The sequence below is a fragment of the Cervus elaphus genome, chromosome 29 (assembly GCF_910594005.1).
Source record: "Cervus elaphus chromosome 29, mCerEla1.1, whole genome shotgun sequence".
Taxonomy (NCBI): domain Eukaryota; kingdom Metazoa; phylum Chordata; class Mammalia; order Artiodactyla; family Cervidae; genus Cervus; species Cervus elaphus.
Window position 1 is genome coordinate 61,272,158 of NC_057843.1, and position 26,431 is coordinate 61,298,588.

General features: G+C 40.9%; 1 protein-coding gene across 2 annotated transcripts in view; it reads left to right on the top strand.

Moving 5' to 3' along the window:
• Positions 1-17,488, top strand: part of TGFBR1 (transforming growth factor beta receptor 1) — a 76,058-nt gene extending 58,570 nt beyond the window's left edge. For both annotated transcript variants that reach the window (XM_043891244.1, XM_043891245.1), the window contains exons 7-9: positions 7,209-7,333; positions 8,318-8,448; positions 13,233-17,488. In XM_043891244.1, the coding sequence (XP_043747179.1) occupies positions 7,209-7,333; positions 8,318-8,448; positions 13,233-13,358 (382 nt within the window). In that variant the 3' untranslated portion in view covers positions 13,359-17,488. The remainder of the gene's footprint in view (positions 1-7,208; positions 7,334-8,317; positions 8,449-13,232) is intronic.
• Positions 17,489-26,431: the final 8,943 nt, after the last annotated feature.

Here is a 26,431-nt window from a genome sequence, read left to right on the forward strand (position 1 = left end):
TTCAAAAAGAAGACTGAAAATACTGAAGGAATTGAAAAAAGCTATCAACAGAAATACAGAGGACTGTGAAAAAGGAATTAGAAACTATAAACAGGAACCAAGAAAAATTAGAAAACTCACTTGCAAAGACAAAAACTGAAGTAAAGGCAATGAATAGCAGAGTAAATAATTAAGAAGAACAAATATGTGACCTGGAAGATAAAATATGAAAACTGCCCAATTGGGGCAGCAGACAGAAAGCCAAATGAAAAAAAGGGACCTGTGGGCTAAGATAAAGTATGCCAATCTATGCATAATAGGAATTCCAGAAGGAGAAGAAAGAGAAAAAGAGGTTGAAACTGAATTTGAAGAAATTATGACTGAAACCTTCCCATACCTAAAGAACAAAACACATATTCAGGTGCAGGAGGCATTGAGGGTCAAACAAGGTAAGCTCGAGAGGCCTACACCAAGACACATTATATACAGCAGAAGGTAAAGGGAGAATTCTAAAGGAAGTAAGATAAAAAGTCAGTTACAACGGATTCCCCCACAAGATTACTACCTGTTTCCACCACAGAAATGTCGCAGGCTAGGAGGAAGCGGCAGATACGTTCAAAGTCCTGAGAGAGAAAAGCTGCAACCTCGGGTCCTCTACGCAGCAAGGTGACCACGTGGGAAGAGATGCAGAATCTCACAGAAAAGCAAAAGCTGAAAGTACACAGCAAACACCAGCCCTTCCTGAGGGGACCCCGGGAAGTCTCCCCACATTAAAGGGGTGAAGCTCCATCGGGGAAAAGGAGGAAAAGTCACAACTGAAAAGCAAATGACTGAAATAAGCCTGCACACGGATTTTACAAAGTTCTGTGAAAGTGATAACCGCAATGAACAGCAAAAGAATGAACATGAAGATACAAAAGTGGACATCTAAATCATAAAATATGGGGGAGGAAAATAAGAAAATGTAGGTTTTTTTTTTTTTCTTTCATTTCCTAGGTATGTTTGAGCCTGTATGCCTACCTATCTAAGGCAAGTAGATATAGGACGAGATTAACGTATTTGAATAATAGAGTAACCACCAATGAAAAACACAGTAAATTCACAGAAACCAAAAAGAAAATAAGTATAACACAAAGGAAAATCATCAAACCACTAAAGGAAAACAGAGAAACAGAAAGGGACGAAGAAGAAATACAAAATCGATGGGAAAACAGAGTCAAAATGGAAATAAATATGTATATATCAATAGTTGCTTTAAATGTCAGTGGACTAAATAGTCAAACACAGAGGGGCAAACATTTGCATAGCAAAGGAAACCATAAACAAAACAAAAAAGACAATCATTGAATGACAGAAAATATTAGCAAATGAAATGACCACCAAGGGATTAGTCTCCCAAATTTACAAACAGCTCATGTGGCTCAATATTAAAGAAAAATAACCACCCAATCAAAAAACGGGCAGAAGATCTAAGTAGACATTTCCTCAAAGAAGACATACAGATGGCCAAAAAAGCACATGAAAAGGTGCTAAACATCACTAATAAGAGAAGCCCAAATCAAAACTTTACAAGGATGTATCACCTCAGAGATGTCAGAATGGCCATTATCATCATAAAAAAAAAAAATCTACAAACAATAAATGCTAGAGAGGGTGTGGAGAAAAGGGAATTCTCCTACACTGTTGGTGGAAATGAAAACTGGTACAGCCACTATGAAGAACAGTATGGAGGTTCTTTAAAAAACTAAAAATGAAACTATCATATGATCTAGCAATCCCACTCTTAGGCATATATCTGGGAAAAACTATACTTTGAAAAGACACATGCACCCCAGTGTTCATTGCAACACTATTTACAACAGACGAGACAGTCTGATGTCCAGATGAGTGGATAAAGAAGATACAGTGTGTGTATATACACACACATACACACACACAATGAAATATTCCTCGCCCATTAAAAAAGAAAATGCTGTTTGTGGCAATACCGGTGGACCTAGAGATTATCATACTAAGCAAAAGTAAATCAGAGAAAGACAAATAGCGTATCACTTACACGTGCAGTCTTAAAAAATGACACAGATGGACGTATCTATTTATGAAACAGTCAGAGGCTTAGAAAACAAACTTAGGGTTACTAAAGGGGCAAGGTGGAAAGGATGATAAAGTATGGGTTTGTGATTAACATACACACAATGGGCTTCCCTGGTAGCTCAGCTGGTAAAGAATCTGCCTACAATGCAGGAGACCCTGGTTCAATTCTTAGATCAGGAGCATCCCTGGAGGAGGACAGGCTGCCCACTCCAGCATTCCTGGGCTTCCCTGGTGGCTCAGACGGTAAATCTGCCGGCAATGCAGGAGACCTGGGTTTGATCCCTGGGGTGGGAAGATCCCCTGGAGGAGAGCACAGCAACCCACTCCAGGATTCTTGCCTGGAGAGTCCCCATGGACAGAGGAGCCTGGTGGGCTGCAGCCCGTAGGTCACAGAGAGTCAGACACAGCACGGCACACGCACACAGTACTATATAAAGAACAGATACTCAACGAGAACCTGCCATATAGTATAGGGGACTAACTCAACTCGGCACTCTGTGATAACCTATGTGGGAAAGCAATAGATACGTGTGTGTGAGTAAATGAATCACTTTGCTCTACACCTGAAAAACACAAATCGGCTATCCCCAAATATAAAATTAAAAACGAGAATAAAGATAAACTCTCAAAGAGAGCAGATCTCTCAATATTCTGTGGTAAACCTAATGGAAAACAATGTATAACTGAATTACTTTGCTGTACAATAGAAATAAACATTGTATATCAACAATACTTCAAAAAAATTAGTTTTTTAAAATAGAAAAATTAAGACCAGGTGGCAAATTTATTGTTTTAATCCAGAGCCTACAACACGCTGCCTGTAAAGCCCACTTTAGGGCAGAGGGACACACACAGATCAAAAGCGATGAGATGGAAAAATATTTCTTGTAAACAGAAATGAGAAGAAAGTGGGGAATCACTCATGTCAGACAACACAGACTTGCAAACAAATACCATAAAGAAAGATAGATAAGGACACTATTGAAAAAAGGATCAATTTAGGAAGAGGATCTTATACTCATCAGCATATACACACCTAATGTAGGAGTATCTAAATACATAAAACAAATAGCAACAAACATAAAGGGAGAAATTGATGGGAAAACAAGAAGAGTAGGAGATTTGATTGAACACCCCACTCACATCAATGGATAAATCTTCTAGACAGAAAATCAGTAAAGCAAGAGAGATCCTAAACAACACAACAGAATTATGGTAAATTGATATTTTCTGGACATTAAAAAACAAAACACATCCTTTTCAGCTGCACCTGGAATATTCTCTAGGATTGATCACCTTCTCGGGCATAAAACAAGCCTCAACAAATTTAAGAGTGTAGAAGTTATCTCACATTTTTCCTGACCACAACAGCATTAAACTAGAAATCAACCACAGAAAAAGAAATGAGGGTAGAAAATAAGTTACACAGAGACTCAACAACATACTACCAATACTAAAAAAACCAATGGGTCAATGATGAAATCAAAGAGGAAATTTAAAAGTACCTTGAGACAAATGACAGTAAAAACAACCATACAAAACCTACAGAATGGGACTTCTCTGGTGATTCAGTGGCTGAGACGCCAAGCACCCAATGCAGGAAGCCCAGGTTCCATCTGTGAACTAGACCCCGTGTGCAGCAGCTGAGACCTGGCGCAGGCATTTTCACAAGGGAAACCTATGGGAGGCAGCAAAAGCAGTTCTGAGAGGGGAGTTCGCAGCGATGCAGGCCTTGCTCAAAAAAACATGAAATATATCAAATAAACAACCTAGCCTACCACTTAAAAGAATTAGAGGAGAAGAAACAAAACCTAAAGTCAACAGAAGGAAGGGAAAAAGATCAGAGAGGAAATAGATAAAAGAGAGATTTTTTGGGGGGGAAAAAAATACAACCAAGACCTGGTTCTTTGAAAGGGTAAACAAAATGGACAACTCTTTGGCCAGGCTCACCAAGACGAAATGAGAGAGAACCCAAATAAATGAAAAAGGAGACATAACAACTGATACTGCAGAAATACAAAAAACCATAAAGGAATACTATGAACAATTATATGACATCAAATTTGACAATGTAGACGGGGACAACAGAGGATGAGATGGTTGGATGGCATCACTGACTCAATGGACGTGAGTTTGAGTAAACTCTGGGAGTTGGGTGACAGACACGGAGGCTTGGCGTGCTGCAGTCCCTGGGGTCGCAAAGAGTCAGACACAACTGAGTGACTGAACTGAACTGAAGAAACATACAAGTTTCTAGAAACATACAGTCCACCAAAAAAATTAAGGAAAAACACATGATTTGACCAGACTGATTACTAGAGGTGAAATACAATCTGTAATTTTAAAACCTCCAACAAACTAAAGTCCAGGACCAGATGGCTCCATGGGTGAGTTCCACGAGACACACAAAATAATTTATATCAATGCTTCAAAAAAACTGAAGAGGTGGGAATTATAGAATGCCCACTGCCAAAGGCATTCTATAAAGCCACCATCACTCTGAAATCAAAACTAGACAAAGAACCACCAAAAAAGATACATACAGGTCAATATATCTGATGAATGTAGATGCAAAAATTCTTAACAAAATAGCAAACTGAATCCAACAGCACACACAAAAAAGTCACACACCACAACCAAGTGGGACTCATTGCAAGTTCATAAGGATGATTCCACATAAATCAATGTGATACACCTCATAAACAAAAGATAAAAACCACACGATCATCGCAATTGATGCGGAAAAAGCATTTGACAAAATTCAACATCCCTTCATTGCAAAAACTCTTTACCAAAAAAGTGGGTATTGAGGGAACATAATAAAAGCTGTTTATGACAAACCCACAGCCAGTATAATACTCAAAGGTGAAAAGCTGAAAGCCCTATTGCTAAAATCTAAAACAAGACAAGGATGCCCATTCTCACCTCTTCTAGTAAACACTGTAGTATTGGAAGTTGTGGCCACAGCAGTCAGGTCAGAAAAAGATATAAAAGGTATCCAAATTGGAAGGGAAAATTTAAACTGTCTTTATATGCAGATGACATGATTCTATATATATATCTATATATATACAGAAAACCCTAAAGACTTAACACAAAAATTACTAGAAGTGATAAATTAATTCAGCAAGGTAGCAGGATACAAAGTAAACAAGATGATTCAAAGAAATGGAATGTTATCCCATGTCTTGGATTGGAAGAATTAATATTGTTAAAATGGCTATATTGCCCAAAGCAATCTACAGATTTAATGTGATCCCTATCAAATTACCCATGACATTTGTCACAGAACTAGAACAAATAACCCTGAAGTTTATATGGAATCATAAAAGACCCAGAATTGCCAAAGCCATCCTGAAGAACAAAACATGAACCATAATCCTCCCAGACTTCAAACAATACTACAAAGATACAGTAATCGAAACAGCATGGTACTGGCACAGAAACATTCATACGGATCAATGAAACAGAATAGAGAGCCCAGAGATAAACCCATACCCTTAAGGCCTCTTCGACAAAGGAGGGAAGAATATACAATGGGAAAAAGACAGCCTGTTCAGCAAGTGGTGTTAGCAAAGTTGGACAGCCACATGGAAATCGATGAGGTTAGAACATACCCTCTCTCACCACACATAAAGATAAACTCAAAATGGCCTAAAGACTTTAAGACATGACATGTCATCAAAAACTCCTTGCAGAGAGCATAGGCAAAACATTCTGACATAAATCATACCAGTGTTTTCTTAAGTCAGTCTCCCAAGGCAGGAGAAGTAAAGAAACAAATGGGACCTAGTCAAACTTACAAGCTTTCAGCACAGCAAAGGAAACCATTAAAAAAAGGAAAAGACAACCTACAGAATCGGAAAAAATATTTGCAAATGATGCAGCTGGTAAGGGCTTAATTTCCAAAATATGTAAACAGCTCATAGAACTCAACAACCACAACAGAAAAACAAGCAACTTAATAAAAAAATGGACACGAGATCTAAATGGGCATTTCTCCAAAGAAGAAATACAAATGGCCAATAGGCACATGCAAAGATGCTCAATATCACTAATTATTAGAGAAATGCAAATAAGAACTGCAGTGAGGTACTGTAATGAGTGGCCAGTCAGAATGGCCATCATTAAAAACTAAAAATAACAGATGCTGGAGAGGACGTGGAGAAAAGGGAGCGGCACTCTCTCACTGTTGGTGTGAATGTAAGTTGGTACAACCACTACAGGAAACCATATGGAAAAAGCGAAAGACAGAAGAACTACCCTGTGGTCCAGCAGTCCCACTTCTGGCTGTGTATCCAGAAAAAACTCTAATCCACAAAGATACACGTACCCCCTATGTTCACAGCAGCATTATTCCACAGTAAACAAGACATGGACACATCCTAAATGTCCAGTGACAGACGGGTTGGCAAATGTGGTGGATACGCCCAGTGAATACTCCTCAACCATAGGAAGAATGAAACAGTGCCGTTCGCTGCAACATGGACGCAACTAGAGATTGTCATGATAAGTGAAAGCAGTCAGAAAGAGACAAATTTTATCATATTTGTGTGGAATCTAAAATAGGACACAAGTGATCCTATCTGCAAAACAGACTGAGGGACATAAAGAACAGACTTGTGGTTGCTGGAGGGGAGGGTGCTGGGAGTGGGAAGCTGGAGTCAGCAGATGCAAAAGCCGTCACATGCAGGATGGGTCAGCCGCATCCTGCGTGCATCACAGACGATGTAAACAGCAACGGAAAAGACTGTGTTAAAAACAATGTATGTACAACTGAATCACTTGGCGCTGTGTGTGTGTATATAAATATATATAACTGAATCACTTTGCTGTGTGTGTATATATATATTATATATATAACTGAATCACTTTGCTGTGTGTGTGTGTATATATATTAACTAAATCACTTTGCTGTATAGCAGAAATTAACAATATTATTAGCCAACTATACTTCAATAAATTTCTTTTTAATTTAAAAAGCAGCAGAACCACAGTGAAAGGAGGAAAGGTCACAGTTAATATTGCTCCGCATCCCCCCCAGCCTCTCTGCCCAGGAGTAAAAGAAAGACGATGGAACAGTTCAAAAAGCAATGTTACTACTGCATAAAATGAAGTGCTGGCTTCTTTTTTAGGTACATGGCCCCTGAAGTTCTAGATGACTCCATAAATATGAAACACTTTGAATCCTTCAAACGCGCTGACATCTATGCGATGGGACTAGTATTCTGGGAAGTAGCTCGACGGTGTTCCATCGGTGGTAAATTTCTTTCCCTTCCCCCAATATTTGTCACAAACAAAACTTGATTAAGAATTGTCTTTCTTATTGAATGAAATTGTTTACCCAGTGACCAATGAGAGTGCCAGAGGGATGACACCACACGCTTTATCCTTGTGCATGGCTCTATCCTGATAGCAGCTGTATTCCAGTGTGGTCTTTTTCTAGTTCCACTTGGAATTTTGGGATGCAACAGAAACCAGCCCCTTGTTATCTTGCAATATAGATATTTAGAATGAATGACTGCTTGTGAGGCCACCCAGGAAGCTATTTCTAGCATGTACCGGAGTCAAACTGATTTTTTTACCCTCGAGATTGTCATGATTTTCTCCATCTGATAGTGGAAATTACATATGCAAAATGCAAATACACTATCACTGCATTACTTTTTACAATACGTTTGTGCTAGATTGAGCACTTTGAATGTTTACTTGAGAAACAGTCTTCTCCTGAGAACGCAGGCTCACCTGAGACTCAGGCCTCAGGGTTTTGAGGCAGTGAGGGGTGGAGAGGCAATAAGGACACGTTATTAACAGACACAAGTGGGGGAGGGACCTGCACTCGGGCCTGCCCTGCAGGACTCACACCTTAGTGAGAGTGTGCATCCCTTCACCAGCTGAGGCTGTGCACTTGCAGAATAAAGGCTTTCATTTCAGTAAAGTCATCGAGGAGAAAATGTCAGTCTGGTCATCACAACTCAGTTAGCCATTACTAACACAGCCTTTGCTGACTGTATTGCAAAATTTAGTTTCACAGTGTGGGCTCGGTACTGACTGAAGGAGGTGGGCTGTAGATGCAGACATGGATGAGAGAGCGCAGGCTGTCCACTCGCCCGTTTCAGTAATGGGACACTGTGACAGAATCTCCAGCTGTTCCTTTCCTGTCTGGTCAAAGATTGTTCTGACGTTATCTGAGTAAATCTTTTAAAATAGGTTTTGTTTTTTTTTTAATTCTTTACCAATGTAGGAATTCATGAAGATTACCAGCTGCCTTATTATGATCTTGTACCTTCCGATCCATCAGTTGAAGAAATGAGAAAAGTTGTTTGTGAACAGAAGTTAAGGCCAAATATTCCAAACAGATGGCAGAGCTGTGAAGTGAGTATTTATTTTGGGTACTATACAGTTTTCTAAACTGCTTCTGGTTAGTATGTGGAAATTTGCTACTTTTCTTTAAGGAAAACAGAAGTAAGAATTCCCATTCCTTTATTTTTCATAGCTAATTAAATCAATGAGTAAAAACAGAGTAATTTGTTTCTTATGTTCAAGTACATTGCAAAGGCCATGGAACCTTTTTAGTGGCCATCAGTTTATTAGAATAGTGTTTGGATCTGCCAGTGAAAGAAAGCTCCTGCATTTTAAAGCTTCCTGGCTTTCCCTGGTGGCTCAGTGGTAAAGAATCCGCCTGTCATTGCCGTTAACACGGGTTCAATCCCTGATCTGGGAAGATGCCCAGAGGCCACAGAGCAACTAAACCCATGCACCACAGCTTTCTGAGCTCTAGAGCCCGGGGGCTGAAACTGACTGAAGCCCACACGCCCTGAAAGCCTGTGCCTACAACAAGGAGCCACCACAGTGAGAAGTCCAAGCGCCACAGCCAGAGAGCAGCCCTCGCTCGCCACAACCAGAGAAAAGCCAAGCGCAGCAGTGAAGACCCCGCACAGGCAGAACATAAACCAGGGCAGCCCAGGACAGCGGGCTGCGTGCTGGCTGGAATCAGGAGGCCTGTATTCTAGATCAGCCTGGCTGCCGTACATTTCAGAGTCTGGCTTCAGGCACTTCAGTTCTTGGGACTTTGATATGCATTTCTGTAAAATAAGGGATTTGGATGATTGTGAAGATGGTTCAGATGATCTTAAATTTTATTCATTTCACTGTTTATTTGACTATTCATCAGGAATTTGTGGAAACTGCTTTTTAGCAGTATCTGAGCTTTTCAACCTCAGCTCTTACAAAAAGTTTTAGAAATATTTTTGTAGTTGTACTTTCAAAGAATTTATAAGAAAATGTTTAATTTATCCTCAATTGCTAACTTTTACTAACAGAAGTAGAAGATATTAAGAATACACAGAAAAACTGTACAGAAAATGTCTTAATGACCCAGATAACCAGGATGGTGTGATCACTCACCTAGAGCCAGACATCCTGGTGTGTGAAGTCAAGCAGACCTTAGGAAGCATTACTACAAACAAAGCTAGTGGAGGTGATGGAATTCCAGCTATTTCAAATCCTAAAAGATGATGTTGTTAAAGTGCTGCACTCAAAATGCCAGCAAATTTAGAAAACTCAGCAGTGGCCACAGGACTGGAAAAGGTCAGTTTTCATTTCAGTCCCAAAGAAGGGCAATGCCAAAGAATGTTCAAACTGCCACACAATTGCACTCTTTTCACATACTAGTAAGGTAATGCTCAAAATCCTTCAAGCTAGGCTTCAACAGGGCGTGAAACAAGAACTTCCAGATGTACAAGCTGGATATAGAAAAGGCAGAGGAACCAGAGATCAAACTGCCAACATCTGTTGGATCATAGAAAAAGCAAGGGAATTCCAAAAAAACCTTCTGTTTAATTGACTGCACTAAAGCCTTTGACTGTGTGGATCACAACAAACTGTGGAAAATTCTGAAAGAGATGGGAATACCAGACCACCTTACCTGCCTCCTGAGAAACCTGTATGCAGTCAAGAAACAACACTTAGAACCAGACGTGGAAATAGCAAAGTGGTTTAAAATTGGGAAAGGAGTATTGTCAAGACTATATTGTCACCCTGCTTATTTAGCTTATATGCAGAGTACATCATGCGAAATGCTAGGCTGGATGAACCCCAAGCTGGAATCAAGATTGCCAGGAGAAATATCAGTAACCTCAGATATGCAGATGACACCACCCTAATGACAGAAAGTGAAGAGGAGCTAAAGAGCCTCTTGATGAAGGTGAAAGAGGAGAGTGAGAAAGTTGGGTTAAAACTCAACATACAGAAAACTAAGACCATGGCATCCAGTCCCATCACTTCATGGCAAATAGGTGGGGAAAGAATGGAACAGTGAAAGACTATTTTCTTGGGCTCAAAAATCACTGTGAACGGTGACTACAGTCATGAAATTAAAAAAGATGCTTGCTCCTTGGAAGAAAAGCTATGACAAACCTAGACAACATATTAAAAACAGAGATATCACTTTGCCAACAGAGGTCTGTATAGTCAAAACTATGGTTTTTCCAGTGGTCATGTATGGATGTGAGAGTTGGACTATAAAGAAAGCTGAGCACTGAAGAATTGATGGTTTCGAACTGTGGTGTTGAAGAAGACTCTTGGGAGTCCCTTGGACAATAAGGAAATCAAACCAAGTCAGTCGTAAAGGAAATCAACCCTGAATTTTCATTGGAAGGACTGGTGCTGAAGCTGAAGCTCCAATACTTTGGCCACCTGATGTGAAGAGCTGACTCACTGAAAAAGATTGAGGGCAGGAGAAGCAGGTGACAGAGGATAAAATGGTTGGATGGCATCATCGACTTAATGGACATGAATTTGAGCAAACTCTGGGAGATAGTGAAGGACAGGGAAGCCTGGTGCGCTGCAGTCCATGGGGTCAGAGTCGGACATGACTGGGTGAACCACCACCACGATTATACTATTATAATATTGGCAAAGCATTTCCCGTTAGAGTTGATGTTTTGTAGTGTAGGAAGAATAAAAAGCTGTTCACTTAAGTAGTTTATTTTACATCCTAAATTAATGTAGACTTCAGTCTACATACCTGTGAGATCAAGAGAATTCCTTGGCTACCTCCAATGAAATCAAGTATTCAGGCCCAGACAAAATATATTCTGTGCTCACGGAACCTGCATGTTTAACAAATGAAATTGGGCTAGATTTTGTCTTTGAAAAATTTCATCTTGATACTACAAACTGGAATTATTCATGCACTCATTCAATAAGCAAATTAGAGCAAATTACTATTAAACAGATGGCTAATTAAGCATGAAGGAAAGTTAGTAGTTAACATTAAAAACATGCATGCAAGTTGCAATTACTGTCTCAGCATGTTGAATTAATGCCATCACTGTCATTTTAGGTTTTTTCTCTATTTGGCTAGTTTTGTATCGCTAACTTAATCTTTCACTTTTCTTGGGTTTTACACGTCTCCCCTCAGTAGCTGAAACACATCGAGGATTTGAAACTGATAGGATACCTACAGAAGTGTTTTTCAGAGCCCTCTGACCTTTTCTGGTCTGAAAAGCTGGCTCTAGGTCAGCTTTCATCTTGGCTATCCCTCACCTTTCACCTGTGATCTCTCTTGCCTCTCTTGTGGTGACTGCCTTTCTGAATCCCATGTCTTCAAGTTTCTTTTGCTCATCATCTCCCTCTTCCAGCTCTTTGCTCAGATGTTACCTTGCCAGTGAGACGTTACCTGTCAACCTATTTAAAATAGCACTTTTTTCCCCAGCATACTTTATCTCCTTCCCTAACTGATGTTTTCCTCAGCGCTTGCCGCTGACAGCCCATGTGTTTTGCTTAGTTGTTAACCATATGCTTTAGCCCTCTGTAACGTGAGCTTTGTGAGAGGGGAGCTGTTCTCTGTGAGACCCCTGCTGTGTCTGTTAGTACCCTACTAGATGCGTGGAGGACGGTATCTGGCTCATGGCACTTGGTTTGCCGGATGATTTTATGCATGTCCTGAACCCTTGGTCGTTTTTACCTGAAAACAAATGCTCATTTCTAGGAAATTTTCCTCAAGTATTTCCTTGATGTGTTCCCTTCCATTTTCTTCTGTTCTTTTTCTTCAGCTCTGGCTATGAATGTGGACATCCTGAACAGGCATTCTGCTTTTCTTGTGTTTTCTTTCTTATTACCCATCTCTTTGTTCTCTTTTCTCTACTTTCTGGGAAAGGAATCCACTTTTATCTTTTGGTTTTATTATTATTATTCAGATTTATCTTGTAGTTCTATAAAACTTTCCCCAAACCAAACCCAAAAAAGTATTGGTAAGTCCAGTATCAGTATTTTCTTTTATCTCTTTGAAGATATTAATGATGGCCTGTTGATACTGTCTTCTGTACACCTTGTGTTTTTCTGTTTGTCTCAGTCTCTGCGTTTCATGTTCCTTTCCTGAAATGCCTGGTCAGGCTCAGGCTCTACGTATAAAAGCAGCACTGAGAGCTGATGGGAAGCTTTGTGCACATGAATGCAGCTCGTCGTCATGCAGGCTGAGCGTGAAGGAACTGGACTGCTGCTTTGGGAAACCACTGACGTCACTCTCTAGGCTTTTCTTCTTGGGCTGAAGACTCTTCTGGTCTCTTACCTAGAGGAGTGTGTAAAGTCACTGGCCATGTTCTGGGGAGAAAGTTTGTCGTCTTGGCGTTCAGTGTGTTGTCCATGTGGAATTTTGCCCTCATTTCCCCAAGACGGCAGTCTGTTCTGCCCTCAGATTGAAGCCTCTCGTCTTCTGTGGGGATGGGGTTGGGGGTCACCCAGCTGTGTGAAGTTGGGGCAGGGCAGGGCAGGTATCTGGGCTTCCAGCTTCTTTGGCTGATTCTATTTTTGCCCTGAACGTCACCTCGGGGATACAGGATGTAAGTTAATTCCTCAGTTTTGGGGGCCGTTTCATGGGAGGCAGGTTCCCTCTTTGCCTTGCACAGCTCTGTTTGAGGATTCAGCTTTCTCAGGCTGCAAAGTCAATCCTCCCTTGTCCATCTGCTTTCCAGCTGCTGGCACCAGTATCCTGCTGAGGGGAATTTAGGTCATCTTTACTCATTTGCTATTACAAATGATGCTGAAACAGAATTCCTTGTATGGCGTTTACAAAGAAAATTTACAGGTAAAGATTATTATCTAGGTCGTTGAAAAGTGGTGCATGCGTTAATGATCTTTCTCTTCTTTTCCTGTAGGCCTTGCGAGTAATGGCTAAAATTATGAGAGAATGTTGGTATGCCAATGGCGCAGCCAGGCTTACAGCCCTGCGGATTAAGAAAACATTGTCACAACTCAGTCAGCAGGAAGGCATCAAAATGTAAATTCTGTGGCTCTGCCTGAACTCTGCTTCTTCTTCACATCTGCTCCTGGGTTTTAATTTGGGAGGTCAGTTGTTCTACCTCACTGAGAGGGAAGAGAAGGATGTGGCTTCCTTCCACGGCGATGTAGAAAGGTGAACTAAGACATCCCGGGATTTCTTCAGACCCAGGAAACCGCCACGTGGGGTCCTTTCTGTGTGCTATGAACGCTTTCCCAGGACAGTTACAAAACGTTGTGTAGGCTACCTTTATTTTTTATTAACACAAACCTTGTTTTTTAAATGATTGCTGGTCTTAACTTTTAGGTAACTGCTGTGCTGAAGATCATCTTTAAGGGTAAAGGAGCTGGATGGCTGAGTTATATGAAACATTTCTTATTTTTAAAGAAAGTGATTTCTCCTGGTTAGTACATTCTCAGAGGATTCTGAACCACTAAAGAGTTTCTTTGATTTAGACTTTGAATGTACTGTTCTATAATTTTCAGGATCTTAAAACTAACACTTATAAACTCTTGAGTCTAAAAATGACCTCATATAGTAGTGAGGAACATAATTTATGCAATTGTATTTTGTATATTATTGTTCTTTCACATATTCAGAACATTACATGCCTTCAAAATGGGATTGTACTATACCAGTAAGTGCCACTTCTGTGTCTTTCTAATGGAAATGAGTAGAATTGCTTAAAGTCTGTGTGGTAAACTTGTCATGTTTTAATTCAAAAGTTTATTTACCTGGATAACCCAGACTTACTCTGTTTTGTTTTCTAGAAGAGTTTTTCTGGTATGTTATTTGGTATTCCATTTTGAAAATGCCTTTCTCCTACCAAAATGTGCTTAAACCACTAAAGAAATGAAATGGCATTAATTGGTAAATTGTTATCATGGTCATAAGTATTCTCACCAAGTTTTTGCATTTTAATTGTATTGTCTAAGTACACTTTTAAAAAATCAAGTGGCACTCTTGATGCTTATAGTACTTTAATAACTTAAAATCTGTAGCATACAGACAAATTTTTCTAAAAGGGAAAATTTGTCTAGCTGCTTGTGAAAAGTTGTGTGGCATTCTGTAAGCCATTTTTTTCTTTATCCGATCAAAGACAGTGTTATTTTTTTTAAGAAATGAATTACGTTTAAAGTTAGAATATGGTTAATGTTAAATAGGCTTCTTTCTAGGAAGGTAAAGGCAGTTGATAATTTGGATAGTAGCAGGTATGTGAGAGTCACGTTGTGTAGGAGTCACTGGTCTGTGGACTTTCTGTCTTTGTAGCTAAGGTCAGAGTCAGTGTGGTTTTGAGGTCGCACTACACTTTGAGGAAGGCAGCTTTTAATTCAGTCTTTCCTTCTTTGTGCAGATGTTGCAACTGCCTAATTTATATGGCTATGGAGTGAATTTGGTGCACCCTCAATATTTGGGAAAGTGATAGCTAAGGAATATTCCAAGGATAGATTCTCCATTTACAGATGTTTATGGTGAAATTAAATGTTTAAAGCAAATCTGTCATGGCCTTCTCACATTAAGTTGAAATTAGCTTATAATAACTGGTTTTACTTCCAGTGCTAAAAGTCTTTGCAGGATTTCTACAATTGTTCAAAGTCCTCTTTATCACTGTGATCTTAATCTGAGGGAGGAAAGTCTATCGTAGCTGTGAGGCAAGACCATACCTTACAGAGCTATCAGTTTCCTGATGAAAGGGTCAGAGTAACCTTGACAGTATTTTGGTCAGTAAGAGATAGTGGCCATTTTGCTGACTGAGCTGCATTCTGATAACGTCTTATTTCTTATACATAGAAAAAATCTGAAAGACTGTTTGGTCTTAAAGCCAAAGTAACTTTAGAATGAATGACATACTTCATAGGAATTTAGTGTCAATTTCATGTGTTTAAAAACAACATGGGGAAAATATTGTTTAGAGGTTAATATTTTGAGTCCAAATTTTAGTTTTTTCTGTAGTTACCATGATTTCATCAAAGCAAATGAGTGAGTTTGCGAGGTTTGTTTTTATAATTGTGTTATGTTTCCTGTTTAATAATCTCTAGCTCTATGATCAGGTACTTTTACTTTATTTTGGTTTTTTTTGGCCATTTACAAGCCTACCAGATCTGCTTTATGAAATCCAGGGGACCAATGCATGTTAATCAGTAAAACTATTTTTATATAATTTTAAGAACATACCAAAAGTTCTTGTCTGATTTAAAGTTGTGATACATGATTTCTCAGTTTCATATAAGGTAAAACCAACTTTTGCTGAAGATATTCTTTATTAAGTCAAAAAATGAGTTACAATTTTACTGTTCAGCCTAAATGGATAAAATCTACTTTTGATGAATCAGGGAACTTTTTAAAAGTTGGAATTTAGTTCTAAATTGGGTTTTCATGTTACTCTAGCTGATTCCTTTTTTTTTTTCCAACTAACGAAGGTTTGACAAACCCCAATTGGCTAGTATTGAAAATGAAAGTAACTGAAAATATTTATGGATCATGATTGCTGTGGCTGTTCCTGCAGAAAAATTTGACTGGAGAAATATACTTAAAAACACAAGCCTTTGTGTTTATACTATCTTTCTTCAGATGCTCACTTTCCAAGGTTCTACTTTGCTTAAGTAACCTTCAGGCAGACTGTCCACGTCAACTGCCAGTGCCCCCAGAGGACGGGGACGAGGGGCGCGCACGGCTTCCTGGGGTGCAGACATCCCTGGTCGTCTCCTCACACCCTTGGCTCTCTGTCGCCCAGGCTGCCTTCCCGCTGGTCCTGCCTCTGAGTGGGCTGGCAGCAGAGGGCAGCTCTGGCAGTGGGGTTGTGCCCGAAGCAGTGGCCAGCGTGTCTCCCACAGGACAGGGTAGGTCCAGAGAGCTGAGCCTGTAGTTACGCTGCAGTGACGGTGCCCAGGAAGTGCCTTGAGTCAGGACACAGTGCCGTGGTCATCGGGAACTCCAAGTTTCCATTCTTAAAAAATGTCAGTGGCCACTTGGCCATTTTGCTGCTCATGCCTGAGTTAACCTTTTTTCCCCCTCTACTTTAAAGAACTGTCACATACAGAACATTTTGTAAAACAAGATGATAAGTGCTAATTAAAACTCAAAACAACATGAGGATCCCGTTAGACATGTCATATCAAGAGTTTATTTTTCCCCCTCCACTGAAAGAGTGATTGTTAGTAAACTATTTCTTGACCATGGCAGTGTTCTGGCTCCAGATGGTGAGAGTCCAAATAATGGTTCTGTCACAGCTTGGCAGAAAAATGCCAGTTCAGATGTTTTTGAGAGTATAAAAAATAGCTCATGACATGTCCTGCAGCATCTTGTGTCTGTTTTGGAATGCTGTGATTCCCATGGGCCCTCTCCAGAAATGCTGGACTTCTAGGACATTCTGAGGATTGTCAGTACATTTAAACCTTTAGCCCTATTATGCAGTCTTATTTGTAACTGTAAACTTAAAAAAAAAAAAGTGGTTAACAACATTCAACCAGTTTCTTAAAGCTTAAAAAGAACTTCAGTGAATGTTTTTATTTTTAAACAAGATTTGTGAATTGAGTATCATGAACTGTGTTTTGATATCCCTTTTTCACATTGTGCCAATGGAATGGGGTGTTTGATATTTCTTTACATGTCAAGGAGATGCTTCAAAATGTCAATTGCTTTAAACTTAAATTACCTCTCAAGAGACCAAGGTACATTTACCTCATTGTATATATGATGTTTAATATTTGTCAGAGCATTCTCCGGGTTTGCAGTTTATTTCTATAAAGTATGAGTATTATGTTGCTAAATTACTCAAATGGTACTGTATTGTTTATATTTGTACCCCAAATAACATCTATACTTTATTTTCTGTATTTTATTGTATTTGTGCAAAATTCTTTTGGCTTTATCACTGTAATCTCTGCCCCTTTAAGATGTGTACAAAAAATGTCCATATAAATTTTCACTTACGTTGAATGATTTTGAGAAACCTGTAAAGAGGTGAGGAAAATGAAAACTGCAGTTCCCCATAAGTTTTTATAAATTGTATACTGTATTTGTAGTAATATTCTGAACGAACTGTAAATAGGTAGAAGAATAATGCTTATGTCAAGTCCTAACACTACAGTAGAAAAAATGGAAGCAATGCAAATAAATTACTTTTTTTCCCAAGTGCTAGTGGCATAATTTAAAGTGTGTATATTGGGGAGAGTCCTGCTGTTATGAAATGTAACTGACATAAATACAGACTAGAATCTTTGGATGACTACTCGGTACAAGCTGCAGTACTGGAGCATGTTTGAGACTTGCCCCCCTGTCCAAAGGTGCATCTTTACGTGTAGAAGCTGCTCTCCACATGCGTGTGGTGGCGGTTCTGCGTGGACACGAAGTGACACATCTGCGCGGGAACTCTGCTATGTGTGTGTTAACGTTTTCAGCGATTTTCCCAAAGAAAATGTAAAGTATTTTCATCTTCTTTCCAAATTTTTCCTTCTTTTCCTAAATTAAGGATTGTGAGAAATAATTTGTAGAAATAAGTTTTGTGTTTGAGTTTTTTTGAACAGTTAGTCTCCTGAGAGTGAGAACTTGACTGGTAAGAGAACTGAGGAAGTAGTGATAGAAAGAGGAGATGTCATCCCTAAGCCCGCAACATACTCTAGGTGAGGTTTTGCAGATTGGATTGTTCTTACATTAAAGACTAGTCACCTCAATTCAGAGACCAGATTTAGCGATTTTTTTCTTCATAATAAAGGCAGAAGTAGAGCTTTTTCTTGTCAATTAGAAGAAAGTGAGATTACTTTTAAAACATCATAGATTCAAAGAAAACAGAAATAGCTTTGTCTTTTCATCACCTCTTCAGCCCTTGGGGTTTTCTAATTTGGAAAAAGTGATATTACATACATGACCTGATGGACAGATCTTGCAACTCTGTGCTTTATTTCATAATTGAGAACTTAGAAAACATTGCAGCTATTCTGAAAAGTGAGGAGAAACATTTGGTGTTACAAAAGCAAGGGCTCAGCCATGTATGACTTTTAAGGGTTGGAAAATATTCAGTCAGATAACATTAAATCATTGTGAAAATGAAGGATTCTTAATGTGAGATGGGAAAAAGAAGAAACTTAGGATGACTGTTTTCTTTCCTAATACAAAAGAACAGAATTATAAGAACGGGATTTGGCAACTTAAGTATTTCAAAGAAGAGAAAGGAAACAGACTGTTGAGAATGACAGGATTTGGATGCAACCAACCCAGCTCTCAAAAATAAAGGTGGAAAAAAAAAATGCAGCACATGTGAAAAAGTGAAATTAGATCATTCCTTAATGCCATACACAAAAATAAGCTCAAAATGGATTAAAGACCTAAATGTTAGACCAAACACTGTAAAACTCAGAGGAAAACATAGGCAGACATAAATCACAGCAATGCCTTCAATCCATCTCCCAGAATAACAGAAATAAAAACAAACAAATAGGACATACTTAAACTCTTACACAGCAAAGGAAACAATAAGCAAAACAAAGAGACGACCCACAGATTGGGAGAAAATATTTGTAAATGATGTTACTGATAAGGGATTAGTCTCCAAAATTTACAAACAGCTTATGACACTTAATAGTATCAAAACAAACAACCCACTCAAAAGGCAGAAGACCTGAGTAGACGTGTCTCTAAAGAGGACATACAGATGGCCAGTAGGCACATAAGAAGATGTTCAACACCATTCCTTATTAGAGAAATGCAAATCAAAGCTACCATGAGAAATCACCTCACACCAGTCAGAATGGCTATCACCAAAAATCCCCAAACAACAAATGCTGGAGAGGGTTAGAGAGAAGACAACCCTCCCGCACTGTTAGTAGGAATGTAAACTGGTACACGAACTATGGAAAACAGTATGGAGGTTCCTTAGAAAAATAAAAACAGAGCTGCCATATGATCCTGCAATCCCACTCCTGGGCACATATCCAGAGGAAAACACGACCCCAAAGATACACGCACCGCAGAGTCCACTGCTGCACTGTTTACAGCAGCCAGGACACGGGAACCACCTGAGGGTCTGCTGGACGTTGAGGCGTGGAGCTTACCCCGTGCGCCTGGAGAACCCCGTGGACAGAGGAGTCTGGCAAGCACTGGTCCACAGGGTCACAAAGAGTCAGACACGGCTGAAGTGACAGCGCGCATGCACACGATGTGCATTGCAATATTAGCACCAAGGAGTGGGCAGGAAACGGAGCTGCACTGGAACAAACACTCTTTCACTGGAATTACACTAGCATTAATCTGAAGATTGTGGTTAGCTAAAATACTGTAGTCCCTAGAACAACCACTAAAACACTTAAAATACAGTTTAAGAAATCTAAACGGCACACTAAAAAGTTGTTAACACAGAAGAAGGCAGTAATAGAAAGATGGAAATGCAAAAACATACGAGACATTTGGAAAACATAGTAAAATGGTAGCCACAAATCAAACAATACCAATAATTTCATTAAAAATGATTGGACTAAATACTTGAACCAAAAGAAATTGTTACAATGGATAAAAAAACCAAGACTTAACTATATGGTGTCTACAAGAGAAACTTTGGATTCAAAGACAAATAGTACAAAAGTAACAGCATGAAAAATATACACCATGCCAATAGTAACCGTAAGCCAGAGCCAGAATGGATATCTTGATGTCAGACAAAGTGGGACTGGAAATGAAATAGAGGACGTTTCAAATGATAAAGGGTCAGTATATCAGGGAGATATGTTACTCTACCAAATGGGTTCACTCGTGCACTCAGTAAAGCTAATCCAGTGACAGCAGGTCCTGGTGAAGAAAAGTCCCGTGTTATTGCAGCACCCACTGTGGGGACAGGTAAGAAGGGTGGCTCACGCTTGAATGACCCAAACTCCCCAGTGGATTCTCAGGAAGACAAAGTGAGGGAGGGGGTCACAGGGTTATTGATCAGCTCATGCACAGTTCTGGTTGGTGAGTGGTGAGCCAACAGGGAGATGTTTGGGGACTCTCAATCATCAACTTTCTGCTTCCAAGCTGTCTGGAGCCTACATGCCTGTGGAGAGCATGTAGTTAACTTTCTCCAACTGGTGGTTGTGAAAGTGAAAGTCACTCAGTCATGTCCAACTCTGCAACCCCTGTGGAATTCTCCAGGCCAGAATACTGGAGTGGGTAGCCTTTCCCTTCTCCAGGGGACCTTCCCAACCCAGGAATCGAACCCAGGTCTCCCACATTGCAGGCGGATTCTTTACCAGCTGAGCCAAAAGGGAAGCCCAAGAATACTGGAGTGGGTAGCCTATCCCTTTTCCAGTGGATCTTCCCAACCCAGGAATCAAACCAGGGTCTCCTGCTTTGCTGGCGGATTCTTTACCAACTGAGCTATCAGAAGTCCTAGATGTTAATGTACTTAAAAACCTGCACCTAAAAACAAATATGTGGAGAAAAAAGTGACAGAATTGAAAGGAAAAATAGATAATTCACCAATAACATTTGGAGATTAATACTACATTCTCAATAACTGATAGAACTTGAAAAAAAGCAAAGAAGAAAATGTCATCACCCAACCTGCCCTGACATTTGTAGATCAACCACCACAGCAAAACATACATTCTTTTCAACTCCACACGGAACATTTTCCAGGGAAAGACCACATGCTGTGCTATAAAACAATTTAAAAGGACTGAAGTCATACAAAGTATCAATATATTTTCCAACCATTTGAAATTAAGTTAGGAGTTACCAACAGATATTTGGAAATTTAATGCATTTCTAAACACTTGAAGAAAGCAAGGAAAGTTAGAGAATTTAAATGAAGTAAAACAGCATATGGAAACTTACAATATGCAGCTAAAGCAGTACTGAGAGGGAAATTTAGTTTTAAATACCTACACTTGAAAGGATATTTAAATTCCATGAGGACAGACACACAAGTCCTTCATACTATGAGCAAACTGAATCCAGCAACAAAGAAAAAGGCTTACACGCCAGGACTAAATCGGATATCCTGGGGCTGCAAGCTCGACTTCACACCCCAGAAGCTGTGCTGCTGTCCTGTTAAGTCGCTGAGTCGTGTCCGACTCTTTGCGACCCCGTGGAATGTACCCCGCCAGGTTCCTCTGTCCATGGGATTTCCCATGCAAGAATGCTGGAGTGGGTTACCATTTCCTTCTCCAGGGGATCTTCCCGACCCAGGGACTGAACCCACGTCTCCTGGCCTGCACTGGCAGCCAATGGATTCTCTACCACTGAGCCATCTGGGAAGCCCCAGAATGTCGTCTACCGTATTAATAAAATGACAAAACCCATGTATTCAGCTAAACAGAGACAAGTAACGGCATTTGACAGAATTCAGCACTCTTTTGTGATAAAAACCCAAACTAGGAATATAAGGTATGTTCCTCAACCCAAGTGAAGAATATTTTCAACCTATGAAAATCCTACAGCTAATAAACTTAAGGGTGAAAGAGAGTATTTCTCCTAAAATCAGGAGCAATCAAGAATATTCACTCATTTTTATATAACATTGTAGTAGAGGTTCTATCCAGCTCCTGACCTGCCCCCAACCCCCACCAAAGATTAAAGGCATTCAAATTTGAAAGAGTAAAACTATTCACAAATGATATGATCTCCTATGATCCTAAGGAATCCACAAAAAAACTAACTGAAAAAATTGTAAGGTTGTATGATACAAGATCAATATATAAAAAGCAACTGAAATTCCCTGTTAGCAATGAACAATCCTCTTAAAAACTTCCACTCACAACAGCATCAAGAATACAAGAATAAATTTCATTGAAAAAGTATAAAAACTGCAGAGAGAAATTAAAGATCTAAATAGATGGAGAAACATCCCATATTTTTGGACTAAAAGATTCAATACTCTTAAAATGATACTTCTCCCCCAATTATTCTCTAGCTTCAACCTAATCCCTATCAATAGTCCAGCAGGCTTTTCTGTTTTTTTAAAATAGACAAACTGATCCTAAAACCTGCATAGAAATGCAAAGTATCTAAAATAGCCAGAATTATTTTGAAAAAGAACAAAATTGGAGGAATTACCCTACCCAATTTCAAGTTAATAAGGCTGCAATAATTAAGACAGTGTTTGCTGGCATCAGGATAGGTGGATAAAGCAATAGAATAGGGTTAACAGTCTAGAAATAAACCCTTACATATATGATAAATTGATCTGACATGTGCCAAGCCATTTTAATGTGAGATCGGTCTTCAGCAAGCGGTGCTGGAACAGCATATACCAAAATGGGGCGGATGGGGGGGAGGTGTGCAAAGACAGAAAGAGAAAATTATTTAGACCTTTAGCTCATTAAAGACCAAAAGACACAAGCAAAGGCTGTACCACTTCTAGAGCTTCCCCACTGACATGAGCGGTAAAGAACCAACCTGCCTCAAAATGTATGACAAAACCCACTACAATATTGTAAAGTGATTAGCCTCCAATTAATAAAAATAAATGAAAAAAAAAAAAAAACAAACAACAAACAAACAAAAAAAAACCAACCTGCAAATGCAACAGACATGAGGCCTGGCTTCCATTTCTCGGTTGGGAAGATGCCCTGGCGGAGGGCATGGCAACCCACTCTAGTATTCTTGCCTGGAGAATCCCATGGACAGAGGAGCCTGGCAAGCTACAGTCCATAGGGTCGCAAAGAGTTGGACATGACTGAAGCGACTTGGCACCTCACATACAACTTCTAGAAGAAAATGGGAGAGAATCTTCATGGTTTAGGTAAAGACTTCAGTGTGATACCAGAAGCAAAATTTAAAATGTTGAAAAACTGGACTTCAGAATTAAAACCTTTTAGGTACTGAAGTGAAGCTTTAAAAAAAAATTGGTGTTGGTTAGGATTGAGGTGGTGGAGAAGTAGGACATGAAGTTCACCTCCTCCCGTAAATACATTAAAAACACATCTACAGGTATTTCCCTGGTGGTTCAGTGGTTAAGATTTCGCCTTCCAGGGGTGCTGGTTTGATTCCTGCTCAGGAAGCTATGATCCCACATGCCTCAGGGCCAAAAAAACAAAACGTCAGGCAGATTCATATTTTAACAGATTCAATAAAAACTTAAAAAAACGGTCCACATCAAAAGAAATCTTTAAAAAAAAACCCACATCTACAAATAGAATGATTCACACAGAACATCTACTGAACACTGGCAGAAGACCACAGATTTCCTAAAGAGCAACAAAACCTCCATGTAACTGGGTAGGACAAAAGGAGAGAGAAAAATAAAGGACCTGGGGCAGCCCCACTGCAGGGAGGGAGCTGTGAAGGAGGACGTGTCCTTGCACCCTGGGTGAGCCCCCTTGCAGGCAGAGAGACCAGCCTGGATGGAGGGGGAGCGTCAGAGCCTAGGAGGAGAGTGCAGCAAGACAGTAACAGAAAGTCGGCAGCACCACCCTATGCTCCGCGGCGTGAGATGCTCACCCATGGGTGGGGGCTGGGTGCTGAAGCTCAGGCTTCAGAGGCTGAGACTCAGGGAGAAGACTGGGGTTGGCTGTGTGGAGACAGCCCGAAGAGTCTGGATTGTGGCCACAGCGGGTACACTCAGAAGGCGCCTGGGCTCACCAGTGAGGCCGGCCACCCTTCCTGGGGGCCGTCCAAGGATGGGGTGGGACCACATAGGAGCTCCTCTCCCTACGAGTGCTCTCAGGCCCCAGGACACCTCCTGCAGGAGCTCTGGGCATGGGGCTGAGTCCCGGACACTATGGTGGGCTCTAGAGAGGGGCACGCGCCATCATGGCCACTGCGATCCCCGTGAGTAGGCAGCAAGCCCTGCCCCTTCTGTCCCAGGAGCACACGGGGACAATGGCGGACACGCCGAGGAGACGGGCAGCAAGCACCCAAGCTACAGACAGCCCCGCAATTTCAGTGAGAGGAGAAGGACGCGAGCTCACCTCCTCTCACAAAAACACGAAAATCACAACTGCCGAACAACCAGAGAAGACCGGAACCTACAAAAAAGGACATCTCACTTTCAAAGACAAAGAAGGCACAATGAGATGGTAGGAGGGGTACCTTTGCCACATAATCAAATCTTCTACCTAGCAGGTGGGCAGCCCACAAGTTGGGAAATAACTTTATCATAGAGGTGTTCCCACAAGACTGACAGTCCTCAGCCCCGCATCAGACTTTCCAGCCTGGGGGTTGATATCGGGAGCAGGAACCCCCAGAGCATTTGGCTTTGAAGGTCAGCAGGGCTTGGGGGCAGGAGCTCCATGGGATTTGGGGAGATGTGCTCCACTCCTGGAGGGCGCACACGAGGCTTCATGTGCACGGGGACCCAGCACAAAGCAACAGCTCCAGGGGAGCCTGGGACAGACCCAGCCAGGTCGTGGAGGGCCTCCTGGGGAGGTGGGGGCTGGCTGCGGCTCACGGGAGGACAGGACCCTGGTGGCAGAGGCCCCAGGAAAGACTGATCGGCAGGTGCGCTCCAGGGAGTCGCCGTTTTTGCATCAAGACCTGGCCCTATCCACCAGCCTGCAGGCAACGGTGCTGGAAGGCCTCAGGCCAAACGACCAGCAGGAGAGGGACACAGCCGTCATCAGACAGGCCACCTAAAGCCACACTGAGGTCAAAGCCACCTTTAAACACACCCCTTCACATGGCCCTGTTCACCAGAAGGACAAGGCCCAGCTCCACCAACCAGTGGGCAGGCACCAGTCACTCCCGACAGGAAGCCTGCACAAGGCCTGGGGCCAACTTCACCCAGCAGAGGGCAGACACCGAAAGCAGGAGGAGCTGTGATCCTGCAGCCTGGGGAAAGCGGACCACAAACACGCAAAGTCAGACACAATCAGATGGCAGAGAAAGAAGTTCCAGATGAAAGAAGATTAAAAACCCGTAAGAACAACTAACTCAAGTGTACACAGGCAATCTATCTGATAAAGAATTCAGAGTAATGATAGTAAAGACAATGCAAGATCTTGGAAAAACATTGCAGGCACACTGACAAGACACAAGAAACGCTTAACAATGACCTAGAAGATTCAAAGAACAAACAAACAGAGATGGACAATATTATACTGAAATGAAAATACACTATAAGAAATTAATACCAGAGCAACTGAATCAGAAGAGAGTAAGTAAGCTGGAAGACAAGACTGGTGGAAATCACTACTGTGAGACAATAAAGAAAAAGAATGAAAAGAAATGAGGACAGTCTCAGAGATCACCGGACAATATTAAACACAACAACATGTGCATGGTAGGCATCCCAGAAGGAGGAGAGAGAAAGGGCCTGAGAAAATATTTGAAGATATTGAAGCTGAAAACTTCCCTAACATGAGACGGGAGACACTCAAGTCCAGGAAGCACAGAGAGTGTCGTACGAGATAAACCCAAGGAAGAGCATCAGTCAGTCAGCTCAGTCGCTCAGTCGTGTCCGACTCCTTGCGACCCCATGAACCACAGCACTCCAGGCCTCCCCGTCCATCACCAACTCCCGGAGTCCACCCAAACCCATGTCCATCGAGTCGGTGATGCCATCCAACCATCTCATCCTCTGTCGTCCCCTTCTGCTCCTGCCCTCAATCTTTTCCAGCATCAGGGTCTTTTCAAATGAGTCATCTCTTCACATCAGGTGGCCAAAGTATTAGAGTTTCAGCTTCAACATCAGTCCTTCCAATGAACACCCAGGACTGATCTCTTTTAGGATGGACTGGCTGGATCTCCTTGCAGTCCAAGGAACTCTCAAGAGTCTTCTCCAACACCACAGTTCAAAAGCATCAATTCTTCAGCGCTTGGCTTTCTTTATAGTCCAACTCTCACATCAACACATGACTACTGGAAAAACCATAGCCTTGACCAGACAGACCTTTGATGACAAAGTAATGTCTCTGTTTTTTAATATGCTATCTAGGTTGGTCATAACTTTCCTGCCAAGGAGTGAGTGTCTTTTAATTTCATGGCTGCAATCACCATCTGTAGTGATTTTGGACCCCAAAAATAAAGTCAGCCACTGTTTCCACTGTTTTCCCATCTATTTGCCATGAAGTGATGGGACTGGATGCCATGATCTCAGTTTTCTGAATGCTGAGCTTTAAGCCAACTTTTTCACTCTCCTCTTTCACTTTCATCAAGAGACTCTTT